Source organism: Squalius cephalus, assembly GCF_949319135.1.
Source record: "Squalius cephalus genome assembly, chromosome: 12".
In the NCBI taxonomy this organism is placed as follows: domain Eukaryota; kingdom Metazoa; phylum Chordata; class Actinopteri; order Cypriniformes; family Leuciscidae; genus Squalius; species Squalius cephalus.
In genome coordinates, this window is record NC_137133.1 from 9462675 (window position 1) to 9484136 (window position 21462).

At 39.1% G+C, this 21462-nt stretch overlaps 1 protein-coding gene across 1 annotated transcript in view; it reads left to right on the top strand.

Annotated features, from left to right (window-relative positions):
• mdn1 (midasin AAA ATPase 1) overlaps window positions 1-20936 on the top strand; it is a 60380-nt gene extending 39444 nt beyond the window's left edge. The window contains exons 61-101 of the mRNA XM_079888303.1: window positions 203-590; window positions 696-808; window positions 1223-1886; window positions 2947-3108; window positions 3273-3555; window positions 3648-3886; window positions 4617-4712; window positions 4839-4933; window positions 5043-5167; window positions 5293-5445; window positions 5753-5862; window positions 5966-6039; window positions 6288-6471; window positions 6717-6870; window positions 7104-7250; window positions 7877-8003; window positions 8082-8187; window positions 8342-8457; window positions 8624-9043; window positions 9320-9543; window positions 9795-9932; window positions 10016-10194; window positions 10285-10446; window positions 10713-10847; window positions 12567-12705; window positions 12871-13175; window positions 13294-13429; window positions 13779-14089; window positions 14171-14341; window positions 15812-15913; window positions 16063-16261; window positions 16436-16600; window positions 16685-16839; window positions 17376-17465; window positions 17579-17694; window positions 17909-18083; window positions 18412-18485; window positions 18605-18719; window positions 18848-18914; window positions 19029-19171; window positions 20289-20936. Coding sequence (XP_079744429.1) covers window positions 203-590; window positions 696-808; window positions 1223-1886; window positions 2947-3108; window positions 3273-3555; window positions 3648-3886; window positions 4617-4712; window positions 4839-4933; window positions 5043-5167; window positions 5293-5445; window positions 5753-5862; window positions 5966-6039; window positions 6288-6471; window positions 6717-6870; window positions 7104-7250; window positions 7877-8003; window positions 8082-8187; window positions 8342-8457; window positions 8624-9043; window positions 9320-9543; window positions 9795-9932; window positions 10016-10194; window positions 10285-10446; window positions 10713-10847; window positions 12567-12705; window positions 12871-13175; window positions 13294-13429; window positions 13779-14089; window positions 14171-14341; window positions 15812-15913; window positions 16063-16261; window positions 16436-16600; window positions 16685-16839; window positions 17376-17465; window positions 17579-17694; window positions 17909-18083; window positions 18412-18485; window positions 18605-18719; window positions 18848-18914; window positions 19029-19171; window positions 20289-20474 — 7243 coding nt within the window. The 3' untranslated portion in view covers window positions 20475-20936. The remainder of the gene's footprint in view (window positions 1-202; window positions 591-695; window positions 809-1222; window positions 1887-2946; window positions 3109-3272; window positions 3556-3647; window positions 3887-4616; window positions 4713-4838; window positions 4934-5042; window positions 5168-5292; window positions 5446-5752; window positions 5863-5965; window positions 6040-6287; window positions 6472-6716; window positions 6871-7103; window positions 7251-7876; window positions 8004-8081; window positions 8188-8341; window positions 8458-8623; window positions 9044-9319; window positions 9544-9794; window positions 9933-10015; window positions 10195-10284; window positions 10447-10712; window positions 10848-12566; window positions 12706-12870; window positions 13176-13293; window positions 13430-13778; window positions 14090-14170; window positions 14342-15811; window positions 15914-16062; window positions 16262-16435; window positions 16601-16684; window positions 16840-17375; window positions 17466-17578; window positions 17695-17908; window positions 18084-18411; window positions 18486-18604; window positions 18720-18847; window positions 18915-19028; window positions 19172-20288) is intronic.
• The last annotated feature ends 526 nt before the right edge of the window (window positions 20937-21462 follow it).

Genomic DNA, 21462 nt, shown 5'->3' on the forward strand with positions numbered 1-21462 from the left:
AGTATATATACACAGATGCACACACACAGACATCTATATAATATGTATATATATTATGTATTGTGTAAGTATACTTTTGTTAGATGCGATTAATCAATTTGACAACACAAATTTTTATATAAAAATTTCAATATATTTTTTATTGTAATTTCTATTGTGCAATGATTAATTTTTCTCTCATTCCTTTTCTCATTCTCTGTAGATTAACTGACTGTAGGTTGCAAGGACTTGTCTTGCGTAGACAGCTGCAGTCGCTCTGTGAGCTGTTGTCTCCAGGTTTACAGGAGAGCTATGCAGAATCCTGTGACAGTCTAACTGAAGGCCCGGACCCCATTGGTGCTGCCCAAGAGATTCAGATCGCCCTCAGAGAAGGCCTGCCTGAAAACCTGCTCCCAGAGGGCTTTCTGGAAACCTTAGTCACATGCTTGACGCAGTTCGCACACAACCGGGCACAAGATTCGGTCCAGCTTGCCCGCTCTGGAGTTTTCTGGGTGAACATGGGTCTGCTGCAAATCCAAGTTTGGGCTCCACAAACAATTTTTGACCCTGCGGTAAAAAGGGGATATAAACTCCGCTATGCACAAGAGGAGGTGAGACAAGCTCGCAAGTGGCTAATTTTGTGACGTTCTAGAGATCTATTGAAACCTTTCATCTACAAATGCAAATCATCTATGATGACTTTTTGTGTCTCTCAGCTTGCTTTGTTACAGGAAGAGTGGAAAGGGCGGAGTCTTTCCTCACAGCTGCTCACAGGGGCGGAGCTTGAGGAGAGTAGCACAACTGACAGTTTCCAGCATCCTCGCATCAGGTAACCAAACATTCAGCTTCCATTACTTCTGGTACAGCCTACTATGCAATTTTTAATGGATGCATGAGATATTGTACCATATCAGTTAGCGTCCGATATTTAATAGTTTATGCTAAACTCCCCTGTTTTCACAACCTACTACATAGATTTGTTTGGATGCACAAGATCTTGGCACCATGTCAGTTATGAGATTTTCAGCCAATATCAGTTATCGGTCGATATGAGAGATTTTGGTTACACTTCATTTTAAGGTGTCTTTGTTGCAGTGTAATAATAATACATTTAAGTACTGAGTAATTGAAAAAAAAAAAAGATTTGCTTATCTGTGTTGTCAAGAATTTTAATATTGGTTCATGCATACAGACTTCCAATTTAATGTTTAAAACTCTTTTGTTGTTTGTGTGTGTGTTTTAGATACTTGTGGATCCGTATGCAGCAAGTCAAAGAGCAGATTTGTGAACTGAGTCGTAAACAAGCCTGCCGCCCCCCTGACCCCCAATACGGTCGCCTATATCAGGAACTCCAGCACTACCTGTGCAGCATCGGCCAACCAGCTGCAGTGGGTGACCTGCTCTCCCACCTCCTGAAGGCCTTACAAGCCCCGGGGCCAAAATCCAGGCTGGGGATTCAGGGTTTGTTAAAGGAGGAGGCCGTCTGGCAGGCTTCACAGCACCGATTTTGCCAGCGGCTGCTTGAGGAGTACCCGCTCTATCCTGATGTGGTGGTGCCCCTGAGGGCAGCAATTCTGCAGGTGCAGCATGGCATGCGACTCTTGGCGTCTCAGGTGTCCACCTCAATAACTGCCCAACCGGGTCTGACACGTCTCGTGTCCACTATGCTAGCTTTTCCAAGTCCAGCGGCATCCTCTTATCTGGCCTGTGCTGACTACCTGTGTTCAAGGGAATGCATGCGTATGCTAAAGGGCCTGGGAAAGCATTTGCCAGCGACAGAGGTCAGCCGCGTGATCCCAGATCATGCATTGTTGCTGTTGAATGCTCTGCTCTACATACAGAGTCACACGCTGAGTGCCGGACATCTCAGTGCAGAGACGCAAAAACTCTTCAGACATGTTTGCCAGGTGAGATATGAAGTGCAGAAACCCAAACAATAAAACCTGTGTCAAGAACATGAAAGGAGAAAGTCTAAAAGATTTTGAATTTAATTTCAACTAATCTAAACTTGGATCTCAGATTTTTTTTATGTGGTGTCAAACTTTTTTTTATAATGAATAAAATGAATTATAATGTGTATATATCAGTGTTATTTTAATATTTTATATACTATACTATATACTATTAATATACTATTTTATATACTATTAATATTTTGTATACTTTGTTTTCATTTTAATTTGTTTAGTTTTTGTGTTTTTTGTTTGTTTGTTTTTTACTAGTTGTTGTTTTTTTCTATATAGCTTTATTTTAGTTTTAATAATTACTTCAACTATTCACTTAGTTGGCAAGGTTCTTGTTTACATTTAAGTTTTTTAATTGTTGTTTTCCAAGTTATGCTTTAAGTTAAGTTTTTCATCTAATATTATATAAAGTACAGTAGTCAACATTTGAAGTGGATCAAAACCTTTATCAAAGTAGCCGTTCTTGTCTTAGGACAACTTTGATTAACTTTTTTGATCCACTTCAAATGTTGACTACTGTATTTTATTATTAGTTAATATAGTGTGTGTGAATAGTATACTGGTTATAATAATTATACTAATTGGGTTACACTTTATTTTAAGGTGTCATTGTTACAGTGTAATTATACATTTAACTACTGAGTAATATTAAATAACTACATGAATTTACTATAGGGTTAGGGTTTGGTTTAGGGTTAGTTGCATGTAATTATGCATAATTTAAAGTTATTACTATAGTTACTACATTTAACAAGGACACTGTAAAATAAAGTGTTACCTTATTGATTTTAAAGCCAAGAATATTATTATCTATTCAGGAAAATATTTACTCCAAGTTAACAGCATTTTTTTCTACTCACTATTACTATTAGATGTTTAAAGCTGCAGAGAAACATTTTCAGTTGAATTGATTTGTTTAGTGCCCTTCACGATACATATTCACAAAGCAGCTTTTGTGAGGAAGCTATTTTGTGATGTTAACAAGAGTGACATTTTTGTTCAGGCTATAGTGAATGAATGGGACGAGCAGGAGAAGAGAGCTAGAGAAAAAGAGCAGATGGAAGCCAGTCTGTATCGCAGCCGCTCTCGGCTGCACGGGACAGGCCTCACGGAGGACCAGCAGGAGGAGAGAGAGTTCAGACGCTCTTTTCCTTCCTACCACAAGGTAAAGATGGACTAAACCAGTCATCTGTTTTTATGTGTCTTTAAATCTGTTCACACACATTTGCATGTTTTGTTGCCCTTTCCATTGTTGTCCTTTCCATTGTTGTCAAATCAGTAAGAGTTTGTACTTTGGCCAATAATGTGTTTTCTCCACTTTTTCCACAGGATTTTTCTGATATCACTTCAGAACCTAGTCTCGATCAGCCAATAATCATAGAGGACGACGATGATGTAAATAAGGAGGAGTCTAGTGAGACAAGCAGCTTCCTGTTGGTCAGCAGCATGAGCACAGTGGTTCAGGTCCATCAGAGACTCTGCTTGTCTTACGCTCAGTCTCTTTGGTACCAGCCCAACTCGCCAACCAATCACACCAAACACCACATCAGTGCCCTGGTTTCATCCTATCAAATCACAGCTCCACTGATAGCCCGCTTCTACCATCTAATGGGTATGAAGGCATCATTTTATGCAGATCAGAACTCCACAGTCCCTACATGTCTCTTCATCTAACCTTTCCCTGTTTCTCCCCTTCTTTCTCAGACTGTGAAGTGGATCCTAAGTTGATGGGCTCTCAGCTCCTACTTAGCACTCTGCTCCAAAACACGGTTAGCGGTTCAGGGGGTCCAGCTGGACTGATTCTGCAGAATGATGGGCCGTATGACTTCTACATAGAGCCTAACATGAGTCAGGCCCGGATCTGTCTGCCAGCGCTAGAACAGCTGAGCAAGGCCGTGAAACAGCGCCTCAACGACTGGCCCGAACACCCTGCTCTTGTTCAGGTGGGAGTAGCCGTTACTATTACTGTCATTGCTAAGATCTAATTGAGGAGTTTTGAAATTGGGGTACAGAGACCCACAAGGGACTTAAAAAAATTGAAGAGAAAAAAAAGTAGTTTAATGTTGTTGAAAGAAGACTCTTATGCTCACCAAGGCTATATTTATTTAATCAAAAATACAGTAAAAACTGTTATGTTGTGAAATATTATACAAATTATTTTAAAATGTAATTTATTCCTGTGATGGCAAAGCTCATTTTCCAGTAGCAATTACTTACTCTAGTCTTCAGTGTCACATGATCCTTCAGAAATCATTCTAATAGGCTGATTTGCTGCTCAATAAACATTTCTTATCAGTGTTTAAAAAATTTACTACTTAATATTTTTGTGGAAATAGTGATACATTTTTTCATGATTCTTTGATGACTAGAAAGTACAGCATTTGTTTTTAATTGACATCTTTTGTAACATTATAAATGTCTTTCTGTCACTTTTGATAAATTGAATGCATCTTTGTTGAATAAAAGTATTAAAATGTTCAAAAAATCATTTGAACAGAACAGATTTACTTTGGCTTCAGTATAGTAACAATATAAAAGACATTTTTCAAAAAATCCCTGGCTTAGTTAACATTTGAGATGTAATGCAATTGAAAGTCAGTTAGCTTGATAAAGCTGTTGACTAGTTCTTAAATGTCGTCTCTTAACACCTCCCTATTGTATTATGTGTCACAGATCACCATGGTGATAGAGAGGATATTAGCATTCAGTCTTTCCAGCCCTCTGGCAAAGTTCCTAAATGGTCTGGAGATCCTGCTCAGCAAAGCACAGGTAGAGGAATCCATTCATGCACGTATATCCTTAAACCACTACTAGTCAGTAGATTACTGCCCATTTGTGCACAGCTTAAGCCATGATATCAGTTTTAGAGCAGCCTTCTCTCATTTTTCCTCACAGGACTGGGAAAACAATGCTAGCCGGGCAGTGTCTCTAAGGAATGAGCTGGAAGCTGTCACACAACTTATTATTCAGTGGAGAAAACTTGAGCTCAAGTAAGTAGTCTAGTGACACTACTCATTAATGGTGGTGGTTAAAGTCTGTATGGTTGGATTAGACTGCGACATGATGGTCTAACTGGTTTCAACTACTGTATCTCCACAGCTGCTGGTCGAGCAGCCTTGATAACGCACTGAAGCGCCACGCTGAGAATTCAACCAGGCACTGGTTGTCCATCTACCAACTCATAGAGAAATACCTACAGGAGCAGAGGACAGACACCAGACATGGTGACCGACTTGCACTTTTATATATGTAGTAGTAAAACGATTTCTCCTCCTACTACAATAAATGAGTAATTCCAATATATCGCATTTAATGGGTTTGCATTGTATCACACTTTTTTGTCCAGTAGATGATGGTGTGGAGGATATTTCCCTCTCGTCAGTCTCATCCACACTGCAGGCCTTCATAGAAGGCTCCACCTTAGGAGAGTTTTCTGTCCGCTTGTCCATGTTGCTTGGTTTTCACTGCCACGTCCTGCTGGCTCCTAAACAGGGAGGACATGGTAAGAGAATAGAGAATATTCTCTTGTTTATTTTGTCAGCAGAGATCACTAACACACATGGACTAAATTCTACAAATGTACAATTTCGATTTTAAGAGGTCTTTAAATTGACCTTCAAAGTGATTTCATGACCTTTGAATTGCAGCATCCATGTCCAACATGGACACAACAATACAATGTTAATACAGTACAGTTTTTTTATTTATTATTTGTTCTTCTTTGCTACTTTGTGTTTTAGTGTTGTTTGACAAAGTGTTGACTATGCAGGCCACATTAAATGCATGACCTTGTCCTTTCATCCTCACAGACTCACTCGGCAGTTTGCTGTGGAATCTCTATAAATACTACACACAGTTCTCAGAGAGCATCCAGACCAAGATCACCCAGCTGAGGTCTCCTATAGAGAAAGAGCTCAAAGTAGGTGAAACTCAAGCAGGCAAGACTGATGTCATATATATTTAGGTTTTTTTTCTTCCTGTCTCTTATTGATTTGATGCAATTTTTATCTTGATACATATAGGACTTTGTCAAAATCTCCAAGTGGAATGATGTCAGCTTTTGGTCCATCAAGCAGTCAGTGGAGAAGACACACAGGTGAGAGTGATATATTTTAAATATATTAATAAAAAGTCTTACCATCCCCAAAATTTTGAGTGGTAGTGTGTTTTCAGCTTAATCACATCATCAGCATGATATTGTCATTATTTGTCAGAATGTTTGTTACATTCCAGCACTCAACGGAAAATATGTAACATGTATATTTAACATAGTGCTTAAGCAATGGGCCTCAAACTGGCTGTAATGATTTAAAATTAACGTTATGACATTATGTCTGTGATCAGGACCCTGTTTAAGTTTGTGAAGAAGTTTGAGGCAGCACTGAAGGAGCCGTGTGCACCTTGTCTGCTGGAGCAGGGCAGTAGCGGCAGCATGCATGATGTGGATTCACACCCTGAGGAGACTCCTCTGCACAGGGTTCACCTAGCACTGAGAGGTGCCCTGCCTGGAAAGGGCAGAGATCTGCAGGTAACATTATCTCAACCTGAAATAGCAACTCAGTTCAAACCAAATTGTCATTTTAAAATGTAATTTTCATCTTAAATTCAACTCTTTTGCCTATGAGACAATTGCTTTGCATATAATATGACATCTTGAATTTTAGAGGATTTCCTGATATTGAACTTTTTTTTTTAACTCTCTTGTCCTTATCATGAACCATATGGTATCTGTTTTTCTAACATGGTTGTATTTAAACACTTTTCATGAATCAGACTGATGGTCCAGAAGAACTCTCATCTGATAAAGAGCCCTCGTCTCTCCAAGCCCGTCTGCCTGTCCTCACGAGGAAGATGAAGAAGCTGTGTGTGCAACTGGTAAAGAAGACCTCTCTGCCTGAGCTCTCAGAAGACCTGGATCAGTTCACAGGTATCACTTTTTGCCCTCACCCGAAGGTTCATAACTTCAGAGATTATTTTGTCTGATCTTCTTCTTATTAAACTAGATTCTTTTATGCTATCTTATATGCTGAGTCAGGCTAGTCATCCTACCTAGAGCTTACTCGACATGTTCAAGTTATTAAAGGCATACTTATGAATGAATTGTGAAAATCTCATATGAACCTGAAAATGTTATTTTCTCTCCAACTTGTTATTGTCCAGTCGAAATAATTGCAAACGTGCAAGCACTGCAGAGCCTTTCGGTGGACCGTAGCATGGAGCAGGAGAAGCAGAAGGCGGAGGTGAAACACTTCCTCCTGCAGAAACAGAGAGCACTAGCAGATCTCTTCAAGATGCTTGCACAGATCGGTCAGTCTGAGTCATTTCTTGTGGTATTAGAGAATTTGTTGTTGGTCATGAAAGAAAAACTGGAAACATCGTTGTTTAATTATAATTTAGTTAATTATAAAGGTTTGAGCCTGGTTTCTCCCAAAGTTATAACATTAAGTTTGCGACAACTTTTGAAAAGGATGAATAACAAAAATCTGTTCAGTCATTTGTGTGCGGCTTGGTCCAAAGATCATCTGAGTCAATTTGCATAAGAATTGGACAAAATTTGGGAGAAGTGAAAAAATGGAATACTGTACTTCAAAATGTCCACTACTGTAGTGGGTGGCGTCTTAATGTAAGATGGTGAATGTGATCAGCATGGTGAGGCGAATCAGGTGTGCTAAGTTGCAGTTTTCTAGAACAAAGAGTTCAAAAGTTATAACCATTAGAAAAGTGATTTTTTTTTTTGTTGTTTTTTTTTCTCGAACTGGTGGTTGTGCTATAGAGTTGGTCCTAGATACCCCTAAATTAGTCAGATTACTTATTTGTACCACTTCGATAACTGTGCCAGATTTCATATTTCTATGATGTATGGTTTATAGGGCTGCCATAGACCCCCTTATGTAAGATGTAGACCGCTGATTGATAGTTTTATTTCTCTCCAGGTCTGTCCTACCGTAAGGGTCTGAACTGGGGTCGTACTGCAGACCCAGATGAGACACTGAGTCTGCAGCCTGTGGAGATGAAGATAGCCCTGTCTTCAGTCAAGACACAAGACAACACAGAGCACACGTACGTAACCATCATCTATAGTGTCTTCTATAGAGCTGAGGGTCAGAGCCTGATTTTGATAGTAATTAATGTCCACAGGTTATTTGCTGAGATGACGAATGCATGGGAAGGCTGTGAGAAGTATTTCTATCGATCCTGGGCCAGGCGCAACGCCATGATGACAGCATTACAATGTGCTGTTAAGGTGAGGGCCTTAAATCAGCTCCGATATAATCTGATCAATTTAGCATCTGCTTTAGATTTTATGTTGATGTTACTTGTGCTTTGTTGGTTTCAAGTAGTCTTCATGTAGTGCTGCGGTAAGGGATTGTTTTTTATTTCTTTCTTTGTTCTTCTAGGAGCTTGGTCTGGGAAATGTAGAGCGATGTCGAGGTTTCACCTCTCACCTGTTTAAACTTTTGTTGAGGCAAAGGCAAAGACTTGCTGGACTCACAGAGCACTGGGTCCATCTGAGGTACTGTCCTTAAAAATCTGTGAAAATGTATCATGGTTTCCAAAAAAATATTAGGCAGCATTTTCAACATTGATAATAATAAGATCATGTGGCACTGATGACTGGAATAATTCATAATTGCAATGACACTGCATGTTTTCTGATTGCTCTCGGTTTAAAACAACAGGAAGTTGATCGACAGTGTCCAGAGTATCCAGTCTCACACGGCTGGCTCTGGAGATGATGCCAGCGGTCTCCCTCCTCAGGAGCCTCTCCAGCACTGGATCACCCGAGCTCAGTCTTCAGCGCTGCACTGCTCGGTTGTGCTCCAGCAGCTCTCTTGGATCTTCCAGTGCTGTCCTGAAGGTTCTTCTGCAGTGCCCGCTGAGGCCAGGGAGGGGGAAGTCGTGCAGGGTCAAGCCACACTGAGCCACCCATCTCCCCTGGCCCCTCACATCCAGCCACAGGCGTGTTTGCTGCGGAGAGGGGAGCAGGCTTGGAAAGAGGTGGAGCAGAAGGTGGAGAACCTAATTAAGGAAGTGAAAGACCTGAAAGAGAAGTTGGATGGATTGGCCCAGGAATCCACAGAAAGAGTTATCCATAGCTGGTGAGTCAGAGAAACACTTGAATTGAACTGTTCAATTAAGTTCAGGAAGTGCAAACAGTGATCTTGCATAAATAAAAAATAGTCTGAATTTCAGTGTATTAATTTTTTTTTTTTTTTTTTTGAGACAAAGAAATCGTGGGCATTTCTATGGCTATTTTTCTAGCAAGATATTGTCCGCCATCCCTCTTGAGTTTAATCTCTAGTTTAAATCCACCTGCCTTTAAACTTATAACATCATTCATGATTATACATTTATCTTCTCTCTCATCCTCACAGGGATCACTTCACACTTTGCTGTTCCTTGCTAGACCGGCTGGGCATTGTGGTTGGCCAGATGCCGGTTGTAGAACGGCTCTTTATTCCTGACGGAGTTCTGGTCCCCCATACCCAACCTGCCCTCATCTGTGGTCTCCAGGCCGTAAGGAACGAGGTGCAAACCTGCCTCACAGAGTTCACCACCTGGAAGACTCACCTGCTCTCTATCAGACAGTCACAGAAACGTAAGAGCATAAATATTAGATGGAAAACTTGAAAATTAGAAATGTTGCCTTGGCAGCTAACTGAAATAAAATAAGTCGAAGTACTAAAATTACTCAAACTAAATAAAAATAAATGAAAGCTAAATGGAAGCTTGCTTTCATTATATTTTTTATCATGCAGTATGTAGTATGTCATTTTTGACATACAGAATAGCATGTGTAGTCTATACTGATTCACATTTATCTACCCATTTTTTCTTGTCTGCATGCAGGACGTTCCAATCCATTTTCTGTTGAGTTCTCTGAGCAGTTGGAGAAAGCAATAAACATGATTCTGTGTGCGGTTCAGACCGTTGTTAAGAGGAATGAGAGAGAAAAGCAGGAGGATCAGCAGTCAGAATGCAAGAGAGGTAGGAGTTCACCCAGGATTTTACATAGAGCTTGTTTGAGGGGGATCTGTTTGTCTGTGTGCTCATTTTGTGTGTTTCTCTAGAGAGTGACTCAGAGGTGGCAGAGGAGTTCTTGAAACCAGGACACTTGAGCAAGTTACTGGAAGAAGACCTGAGTGGAGACATGTCCAGTCTCTCATTACCGGAGGTCAATAAAGTCGTGAAAGAGCTGCTAGAGAGACTTCGATCACACAGGGATGACTGTCAGCCCCACCGACTACAGGTCAGTTGACATCACATCACAGTATTGTCTGCAAACAGTTCATTTTTGAAAAGAAAGTTGAAATGTGTATATTTAATGTTTTATATGAAGGAACTGAAAGAGGCGTGTAGGGGTGTGGTGCGTTTGGAGCCCATGCTGTGTCTGTATTCTGAGTTGGTGAGGTATTATCTGGCTGTGCTAATGGGAGCTCACCGTACCACCGGAAAGCTGCTGTCCGTTCTCGCTAACATCTTCACTGAACTCGCACAGAAGGTATATTGCCTTCTACTTTCCTTTACTGGTCACTGGGGGATTCTGAAACAGAGTTGTGACTGCTTTCTACATTGTCATACGACTTTAAAGATACTTCCCCCATATGTATGTCATGCCAGAGATCACTGTCTGTACATTTAATTGGGTTTGAATATTTCTCTGCAGTTGTTAGTCTTGAAATGTGAAGATGAAGATTATATTATATTGTAATTTTTGTTACTCTGTCCTTTTGTCTGTCTCTCCCTCTCTCTTCTATTACTCTGCAGGGTTTCTGTCTGCCCCAGGAGCTGATGGGAGGAGACGGTGAGGGAGCGACAGAGTTCCATGACTATGAGGGTGGAGGAATAGGAGAGGGTGAAGGAGTAAAAGACGTCAGTGACAAAATCGAGAATGAGGATCAGGTACGTTAGTATGACTGAAGCGCTGTTCAGAATGCATTTGTACTAGGGCTGTGTATCGCCAAGAATCTGTCCATACAATACATATCATGATACAGGGGTCATGATACGATATATTGCAATACTGTAAGAAAGGGGATCTATTGTGTTATTTCTTGTTTTTTTAGGAAGTGGATCTAATTTTAGAAAAACTGTCATAACACCACCATATGCATAAAAACTGAGCAAAAAAGGTTTATTTTATTTAAAGGGGCTATATGCAACTTTTTCCCCAAAATAAACGTAACAATAGCCTTTTTATTTGACCATGTATGACTCAAACATCTCCTGATGAGCATACTGACACCTTGTCAGCTCACAGTGGGTGCACCTATAAGCCTGTATCCTATTTTTCCTATTTTCTGTCGGGTCGGATTTTTCGCGCGCTGTCTCCGGATGTGACGTCAAGCGTGTTCATGTTAAACGTTTCAGATCACTCTGCCACCACCGCTAGTCAGCAAACAAACTTAGTTTCTCAAACAATATATGTATTTGACTGTTCTTACCTCTGTAAACATAATGTTGACTTCTTTGCAGCGGATGACTTGTGAAGTGTGCACGTACGAGAGCGAGCAGAAAGGAAGAGCAGTTCCGTTTTTTGGCCACAGGTGTCAGTCGCGAGTTTAAATTTCAGAAAAAAGCATATAGCCCCTTTAATCAGAACAGTGGGATCTGCATTTGCATTTATCAGTCCCTGTAACATGCAACATCATCAGCACTGATATATACATACATACACACACAGACTGTACATATTCTTAGATCCTGCTTTAAAGGTTCACAGTATAGCAGTTTTTAATTTCTTAAGTATTTAACAACAGAAAGTGCATAGTCCACTCCATGACACAGTTTTTCACATTAGTTTAGGGTCCAATTCTCACTATTAACTACGACTTTTGCATCAATAAACTTCTGAATTACTGCTTATTAATAGTTAGTAAGGTAGTTGTTAAGTTTAGATATTGGGTAGGATTAAAGGATGTAGAATATGGTCATGCAGAATAAAGCGCTATTATGTGCTTTATAAGTACTAATAAACAACCAATATCCTAATAATATGCATGCTAATAAGCAACTAGTTAATAGTGAGAATTGGACCCTAAACTAAAGTGTTACCCATTTTTGTTGTGTGTTTTTGTTATTGAGTTGGAAGCGCTCGGCACATAATTACATAATCATTACTCTCTCATCAGTGTGGATGGCACTGGGATGTTAAGTGAGCTGAGTATTGGATTTTGGCATGGCTTTTTTTGTAAACAACGTGACTCTTGTCAATCTCCTTAGTAATTGATTTATAGTGGAAGTCAAAATGACTCCACACTTCAGCTCTGCTGGGTTTGCTAATGTTAGGGGTGCACCCTTGCGCTTCCACAGTTTCTAGTTGTCTAGTTCTGAGATAACAACACTGCCATCTAGTGGTTGGGGTTCAAATTGAACACAAACCCACTACCACAAATCTTGGATGTAAACAAATAAATATCGATAATGTTTTTGAGAACTGATAAAATATCAGCAAGCATAATATTGAGATATTCACGTGTATCTATATTTTCTTACGCCCCCATTTTGTACTCATAAACATCTGAACTGGAACTAAAACAGAATTGGTATTGATTGAACTTAAGTTTTTACAACTGAATTCTGAAGTAGAGTCAAACTTAAAATTTGAATTATTTTGTTCAGGTTGAAGACACCTTCCAGGAGGGTCAGGACAAGAAGGAGGAGGAGCAAGACAAACGGGACATTAAAGAGGAGGACAATGCCATTGAGATGTCTGAAGATTTTGATGGAAAGATGCATGATGGCTCAGACCATGAGCCAGGTGACTGAGCCTACTGTTGAATTAGATGATAGACTGAACTGAAAATGGTTTTAGTAGATGCAAATTGTACAATATATAACTTGAATTTTATATATTGAGAGAAACATTAGAGAAAACAAACATTAGAGAAAACATTATAACCATAATCTCTCATCTCCGGTTTAGGGGAGGAGGATGAAGAAGACTCTGATAAGGAAGAAGATGAGGAGCTGGATAAGAAGATGGGTGATCTGGGAGATGGTCAGACAGATACTCTAGACGAGAGGATGTGGGGAGATGATGAGGATGATGATGATGCTGATGGTGATAAAGAGGAAGAGTCCGGTCCAGGAATGGATCAGGGAGAGTCAGAGCTGGTTGCAAAGGATGACAACATGGATGCTGGAGAGTCAAACAAAGATAAGAACCAGGACAAAGATCACCCAAAAGATGAGGAAGAAAAGGAGAAAATCCATGAACAGGTGGACGAGGTCAGTCCTTCACCATTTCTTTCTATCAGATCTGTCTCCCAGTAGAATAGAGCATAATAAATATATGTTATATATGCATAAATGTTTAACAACTTGTTTTTTTTGTGTGTGTTTGTAGCGTGAGTTTGATGAGAATGAAGTAGACCCGTACCACGGAAAGCAGGAGAAGGCAGCTGAGCCAGAAGCAATGGACCTGCCAGATGAGCTTAACCTTGATGAAGATGGCAAGGATGAAGAAGGGGGAGAAGGGGATGGTATGTTCAACATTTCAGAGTTTTTTTTTTTATCCATAACAGAAGGTACGCTACTGTTCAAAAGTTTGGGGTTGGTTGGATTTTGTAAAATGTTTTTATGCTCACCAAGGCATATAGCTGTTTAGGCAATAACTGTTTTCTTTGTTAATATATTTCTTTAAATATTTAAAATACAAATCTTTAAAAACATTATAAACGTCTTAATTGTTAATTTAATGCATCCTAGCTAAATAAGTTTTAAAAAGTGTTTAAAGAAAACATGCCCTAAACTTTTGAATTTTGAATGAGTGTGCATGTATTAAAAAGTGTATAAAAAAATTCACACATTTTCATTGTACTCTTGTTTCAGAGGAGAATCCGTTTGATATAGATGACAAACTCATGGAGGTGGATGAAAACACTGGAGAAGAGAAAGATAGATCGGAGGAAGGTGGCGATGAGATGACAGATGAGCAACAGGAAGGACAGATGGAGGAACAGGGAGAAGATGACAAATCAGAAGAGAAGGAAGGAGCAGAAATATCAGAGGATCAGAAGTCTGAAACGGATGAGAGAGGAGAGAATGAGGGAGAGGAGGACGAGGAGGAGAAGAATAAAGGTCAGGAAGAAGGACGAGAGGAGGACAAGTCCATACCGGCTGATCAAGGCCAGAAACCAAAGGTTTGTTGTTCAAAAGTGAATTACAAGGAAATGTGTAGAGGAGAAAGATTTGCCTAATAATTTGAATCTGACATTTCACAGGAGGAAGAGGATGGGGGTGAGGATGATGATGATGATGATGATGATGCACAGGTGGAATCTTCAGAGAGGAAGGAACATGCATCAGATGGACAGACAGGAGAGGAGAACGTTCAGAGTGACACCGCAGTAGAGCTGGCTGGAGCTGCGTCAGAGAGAGACCAGGCAAAAGAGGTACACAAAAAAAGAGACTGGCTTAATATTTGCAGATGTCAACCTTACAAAAAACAGGTTTTATTTTTTATTTTTTAAAAATCACTCCAAGGTCATTGAAAGAAAAAAAAATATGATCCTGGAAACCCTGAAAATATCAGGGACTCAAAATTGACCATTCTTTTTTTTATATATAATTTTGCAGTGTTTATTACAAATGATTCATTTGTGGAAATCTTTTTTTATTTTTTTTATTCATGTACCCTTTTTAATCTTTAATCAAAAACATAATACCCTATAACCACTGTCCACTTTAGTAGCATGCAGCTGTAGCATTCGCAGTGGTATCTCTTCTCTGGTGACATGAGCACAAAGCATGGGGACAGGACAATATTCCCTCCCGTCCTATCAATCACGAGATTGCAGTAATCAGCAAACGTCAATGATCAATTCCTGATAGACAAAATCAAGTCCCGCCCTTTTGTTTCAATTTAAAGGGGTGGTTCGGGATTTTTGACATCGGACCTCATTTTTAAGTCAGCCTGGTTGTTATTCATCAGTGGAGACATTTTTTTTTTTTTAATTATCCAGTCCTTATATTTGGATAGTTAGCCGATGCTAGGCTAGCGCGAGTCAATGGTATATGTTAGCCAGCCATTAAAAACCATTTTTACCCACTCCACAGTGCACCAAACGCAAATCAATTATAACACTAGACTATCGATGCAAATGTCCGTTGAGAGAATAATGTTAGAAATCAAACTTACCTTTCATCTCAATGATCCCAAAGAAACTAGTTTCTCAGCAGCTGCGGAATTTTACTTTGCTCCGGTTAGTAATGCAGCAAAAAGTAAACACAGAACAGAAGCGCAGGTAAATACACTTGCGTCATGTCATGTGTGTACCGGCTCACTCGGTTGCCTAGGTAATCAATATCACTCCGCTGCTGCTGTAGACAAGGCTTATGATTACAGGGAACAAATTATAACTAATGCAATGTGATGAAAGGTAAGTTTGATTTCTAACATTATTCTCTCAACGGACATATACATCGATAGTCTAGTGTTATAATTGATTTGCGTTTGGTGCACTGTGGAGTGGGTAAAACGGTTTTTAATGGCTGGCTAACATATACCATTTGACTCGCGCTAGCCTAGCATCGTCTAACTATCCAAATATAAGGACTGGATAATTTAAAAAAAAAAAATGTCTCCACTGATGAATAACAACCAGGCTGACTTAAAAATGAGGTCCGATGTCAAAAATCCCGAACCACCCCTTTAAATATGTACATCACCATAAGGAATAGACAATCACTATTTCCATTTCATGCTGACATTAAAATAGATTTTCAGGCCTGAAAAAGACAGAGATATTTAATATAATCTTAGAATGAAATTTCTATAGTCGGTATACATTTTTAGTCAATGTAAATTTTCATGTTATTCTCAGTTAAGTAAATCAATTATGTAAATGTGCCCATGTCCACAGGAGGACGGTAGCGGGGCAGCGGATGCCAGTCAGTCTGAAGGGCACGACTCCAAGCTGATGGCCAGGATGAGTTCACACAAACAGAGGCAAAAAAACACACAGGTCAGTGTGTAAAATAACAGGCTGTCTCACACAACGATTATTTGCACATTTATTTGTCTGGTTGCTCAAAATAAAAAGATAGCATGTTGTCTTGATGTTGTATGTGTAAAACATAGAAAAGCTGATGACCACTCTTATATTTCTACCAGAGCTTCAAACGCAAACCTGGACAGGCAGATAATGAGCGCTCAATGGGTGATTATAATGAGCGCGTGAATAAGCGTTTGCGTACGGTTGACAACAGAGAGGAGAAAACGCAGGATCAGACTCAGACTGACGCACAAAAGGAGTCTGACCTGTACGAGCACGTAAAACAAGGAGAGGAGAGATATGACGCTCAGACATATGGTGAGGACTCATGTACAATTATGTATATTCTGACTTTCATTTTCTGTAAAATGCATTTACTAATTCAGAAACATTGAGCTGTGGCGCTCATGTGAGGCATTCCTATCCATGTAAACAGTATTTAGAAGAGATACCACCTGAGTCACGTTCTCTTTTGACATCTGTTCCTCATAGATGCTGCCAGTGCTGAGCAGCAAAAGCCAACTGGTGTGAAACCGGAAGAGGACAATGAGGAAGATGACATTGCAATGGATGTGGAGGAGGAGAAGGACCTGCAGGCAGTTGAAGCTCAGGAGCTTAAACCAGAGAAACTAAATGATAATAAAGCCTCTCAGAAAGGTACAATACACTCATCCACCAAGTGCTTGTACACACATGCATGACCTATGTGTCCGTGTTGAACATTTGTCTGTTCTCTCTCAGGTCTGGACTGCGGGGATTTGGAGGCACAGAAACAGGCGGATGAGGAAGAGAAGGAGAAGACAGAGACACAGAGCAGTAATGAAGAAGAGATGAAAGAGAGGAGTGATGAGTCCACCATCCACACTGTACCTGAACTACTGATGGACATGCAAAAGGTATGTTGTTTCACGCTTACTCAAAAAAAAAAAAAAAAAAATGCTTACTTCCCCCAAACTTTTGAATGGTAGTGTATTTTTGAAGAAGGTAATACATTTATTCAGCAAGGACACATTAAAAGACATGTATAGTGTTACAGGGAATACCTTTCTTTTCCTTTTCATCAAAGAATCCTGAAAAAATCTTATCAGTTTACACAAAAATACCAAGCAACACTTATATTATTAGTAATATATCATCATATTAGAATGACTTCTGAAGGAGCGTGTGACACTGGAAATTGGAGTGATGATGCTGAAAATTCTCAGGAATAAATTACATTTTCAAACATATTAAAAAAGTAAATAGTTATTTTAAATTGTAATAATACTGTTTACTGTATTTTTTTAAATAAATAAATAAATGCATACTTGGAGGTCATTAAAGTCTTCTTTTAAAAAATCTTATCGACCCCAAACCGTTAACGGGACCACTTATGAAATTGCTCTTATTTTACTGCATATCAATTGTACAGCAAATTTGTGTGTTATATCAGGCACCACTGAAGAACCCAGAAGAGCTGAGAAGAGAGATGGAGCTGCAGTTGGAGGCCTGGCAGAGACAGACTTTAGGATCCCAACAAGAGGTGATATCATAACACCAGTCACATGACAATTGAGCAGCTTCTCCTCATCTCACATATCAAAATTGAAATGTTTAAATAATTTGTATTCATGCCATTTTTTTGTTGTTGCTCAGGAGAGTGCGGCAGCAGTGTTGTGGCATCAGTACCAGACCCTGACGTCTCCTCTGTCCCAGGAGCTCTGTGAGCAGCTCCGCCTCGTCCTGGAGCCCACGCAGGCTGCCAAACTCAGGTCGGTCCCTCCACTTTTCCATCCAACCTCTAATGAAGCATTTCTACTTAACCTGTTCCCTCACAGAAATGATCTTTTAAAAGAGTAGCTTCTCTAGCACTGTCAATTCACTGGTCAGGTTTATCAGTTCAGACCCAGAAAATGTGGGTCCTGCAGTTTGTAATAGTTCTCCTCAAGATTTTTACCATTTACACTGTTTAATGATCTCAAACAGGGGAGACTTCCGCACAGGCAAACGGCTGAACATGCGTAAGGTCATTCCTTACATCGCCAGTCAGTTCCGTAAGGATAAGATCTGGCTGAGGAGAACAAAACCCAGCAAGAGAAACTACCAGATCTGCCTGGCTGTGGACGACTCCTCCAGTATGGTGGACAACCACTCCAAACAGGTACAGTATCCTAATATTGCTTTAGATATTAAATATCACCTGCTTGAATACATGTGAAGTAGGGCTGTCACAATATCAGAGTTTCACTACACGATTATTGCGAAGAAGACTGCCAGCTACTTTGTTGGAGTGTCAACCAGATAGTTACTGCCGTTGGATTCTTCTCAATATTATTATTTGTGTGGTATTAACCTAATATCAATGTCATTTTTTCACATTGTCTTCATGTATTATCGGTATATTGAAACAGCCCTAATGTGAATCCTTTGAAATGGAAGGATGTTACCTTTTAATAAACATATGTTTGATAATGTGTCTGTCTCTGTAGCTGGCGTTTGAGTCGGTGTCTGTCATAGTGAACGCTCTCACACTTCTGGAAGTGGGCCAAGTGGCTGTGTGCAGGTGAGTTCAGATCATCTTTCCACAGAGCACAGAAATATTTGTGCAAAGATTGGTTGATTAATTCATTCATGCATGTATTCACTCACTCAATTATCCATCTTTTAATTCTCTTGCTGTAGTTTTGGAGAGAGTGTCCAGCTGCTCCATCCTTTCCACCAGCAGTTCAATGACCAAACAGGAGCAAAAATACTGCGGCTCTGTCAGTTCCAGCAGAAAAAGACCCGAATAGCTCAAGTAAATAACTTGTCTTTAGTTCTTATGTTTTACATGTATTTATATTATTTTGTTATATTTTTAAACTGACTTGTCAGGTTTTATCCCACACCAACATAAAAGTAATTTGGAACAATTTTATCTTTCAGTTTTTAGAGACTTCAACAAATATGTTCATGGCAGCCAAACAGCAGATCCCTGGCTCGACAAACACCGGTAAAGTAGTTTACATCTGATTGCTGTAAACAAAGCTGCCCTTAGTTCTAGGTCTTATTTATTTCTGATCTAATACACTCTTCTATTGTCGTTTTTGTCTCTTTCTCTTAACAGAAACGTCTCAGTTACTGCTTGTAGTATCGGATGGCCGGGGTTTGTTCTTGGAGGGGAAAGAGAGAGTCGCAGCTGCAGTTCAGGCCGCTCGCAGCGCAAACATCTTTGTCATATTTGTAGTGCTGGATAATCCAAACTCTAGGGTGAGGGATCCATTTGGATCAAAATGATCTGTGTTCACAGTGCAGTTTAGCTGAAGTAAAAAAAAAAAAAAAATACATTTTACATCATCTAAATGTATGTAATTTGGAAAAAGGAAAAGCACTTTGAAGATATGATCCCCATATTTATTTTTAAAAGTTTTTAAAAAATTTTTTTTTTTTTTTTTTTACTTCTGACAGTTATGTAGCCTATATTATGGAAGCTTGTTTCCCCCACAGAATATAACATTTTAAAAGATAATTGCGACTTTTTATCTCACAATTGCGAGTTTACATTTCGCAATTCTGACTTTATTTCTCAGAATTGCGAGATATAAAGTCAGAATTGCATGAAATAAAGTCGCAATTGCGTGTTAAAAGTCAGAATTGCGAGATATAAAGTCAGAATTGCGTGAAATAAAGTCGCAATTGCGTCTTATAAAGTCAGAATTCTGACTTTTTTTCTCGCAATTGCGACTTTATATCACGCAATTCTGACTTTATAATATGCAATTGGGAGATATAAAGTCAGAATTGCATGATATAAAGTCGCAATTGCGTGTTATAAAGTCAGAATTGTGAGATATAAACTATTCTGAGGTCAAAAAAAAAAGTCCGTCTTTTTTTCACCCTTAGAATTGGACTTTATATCTCACAATTGTGAGTTTATATCTCACAATTCTGAGAAAATGTCAGAATTGCGAAATATAAACTCACAATTATGTTATAAAGTCAGAATTGCGTGAAATAAAGTCGCAATTGCGAGAAAAAAAGTCAGAATTCTGACTTTTATAAGACGCAATTGCGACTTTATTTCACGCAATTCTGACTTTATATCTCGCAATTCTGAGAAATAAAGTCAGAATTGCGAGATGTAAACTCGCAATTGTGAGATAAAAAGTCGCAATTATCTTTTAAAATGTTTTATTCTGTGGCGGAAACAAGCTTCCATACTATATAAATATATTTAGAATTGCAATTTTATTTATTGTAATGTAATTATTATAATGACTTTTTTTGTAATTATTAAAATGATTGTAAGTATAATTAAAATAATAAAATAAATATACATCCTACATTTTATTGCATGTTAATTAATACTCGATTCTCTCCATGCTAGGACTCCATATTGGATATTAAAGTGCCCATATTTAAAGGGCCGGGTGAACTGCCAGAGATTCGGTCCTACATGGAGGAATTCCCCTTCCCCTTCTACATTATTTTGCGAAATGTGAACGCCCTCCCAGAGACCCTGAGCGATGCTTTGAGGCAGTGGTTCGAGCTCGTCACCGCCACAGACCTGTAATGGACCACATGGAAGCAATTTTGCAGGGGCCAGAAGACACAACTGTAAAACTGTTAAAGTTCCGCTGCTGCTAGTCCTTCCCAAACATCAATACACACACACACAAAAAGACATTAGACAGGCTGCTGTACATGTGCCTTTTTTCTTAATTTTGTTATTTTATTGAATTTGTAGTTTGATTGAAGTGGTTTCTCCTTTTCATCACCGCAATCACTAGGAATTGTTTTCTCTTGTTGTTACCATCATTCAACTTTGCACATCTTTTATTTTTTATTGTTTATTGAATTTTTTTATTTGTTTTTGTTTTGTTTTTCTAACTGCAAGGAAATGTGATGCCCGTGTATGGAAAAACTTCAGTTAGACTGACTGAATGTTGACTGAGATACCTCCAATCCTGCAGTATTTCCCACCCCCGTTCTTGTCCTGTTTGCATCCAGTTTGTAAATGTGAATGACAAATTTAGTGTGAACGGCACTGCCAATGTTTGATAATATCATATGCAAATATCAAAAGTACATCTGCATGTCAGTATTCACCTTCGGACCCGTTTATGGTTATCCAGAAAAAAATGTGCCTTTACAGAAACCCACATTCCCATCTAGACGGTTCTCAATGGAAACAGATGAACTCATCAGCTCTGTACATTTGAAAGGATTCTGACTACTGAATCACTGGTTATTTCTTCTTTACAATCAGGAGCACAATTTCTGCCAGTGAAGAAAACTTTTGAAGAATCTTCTAAATTGTCTGTGATTTCAACCAACACTGTTCTATATCCTACAGACTTTAGATATTTAAACTCATAGCTGCATCTCTTACTAGACACATCTAGTTTTAAACATTTAATTTTGAAGTATTTTGATTGTTACATTTTGCACACACTTTTCTGCTCGGCCTGTGCATTCTGCATCAGAGAAAGCAGGATCAAAACACAAACTATTTCATCATGTACACATTGTCCAAATGCAACAGTAACCTGGTGTGCGTC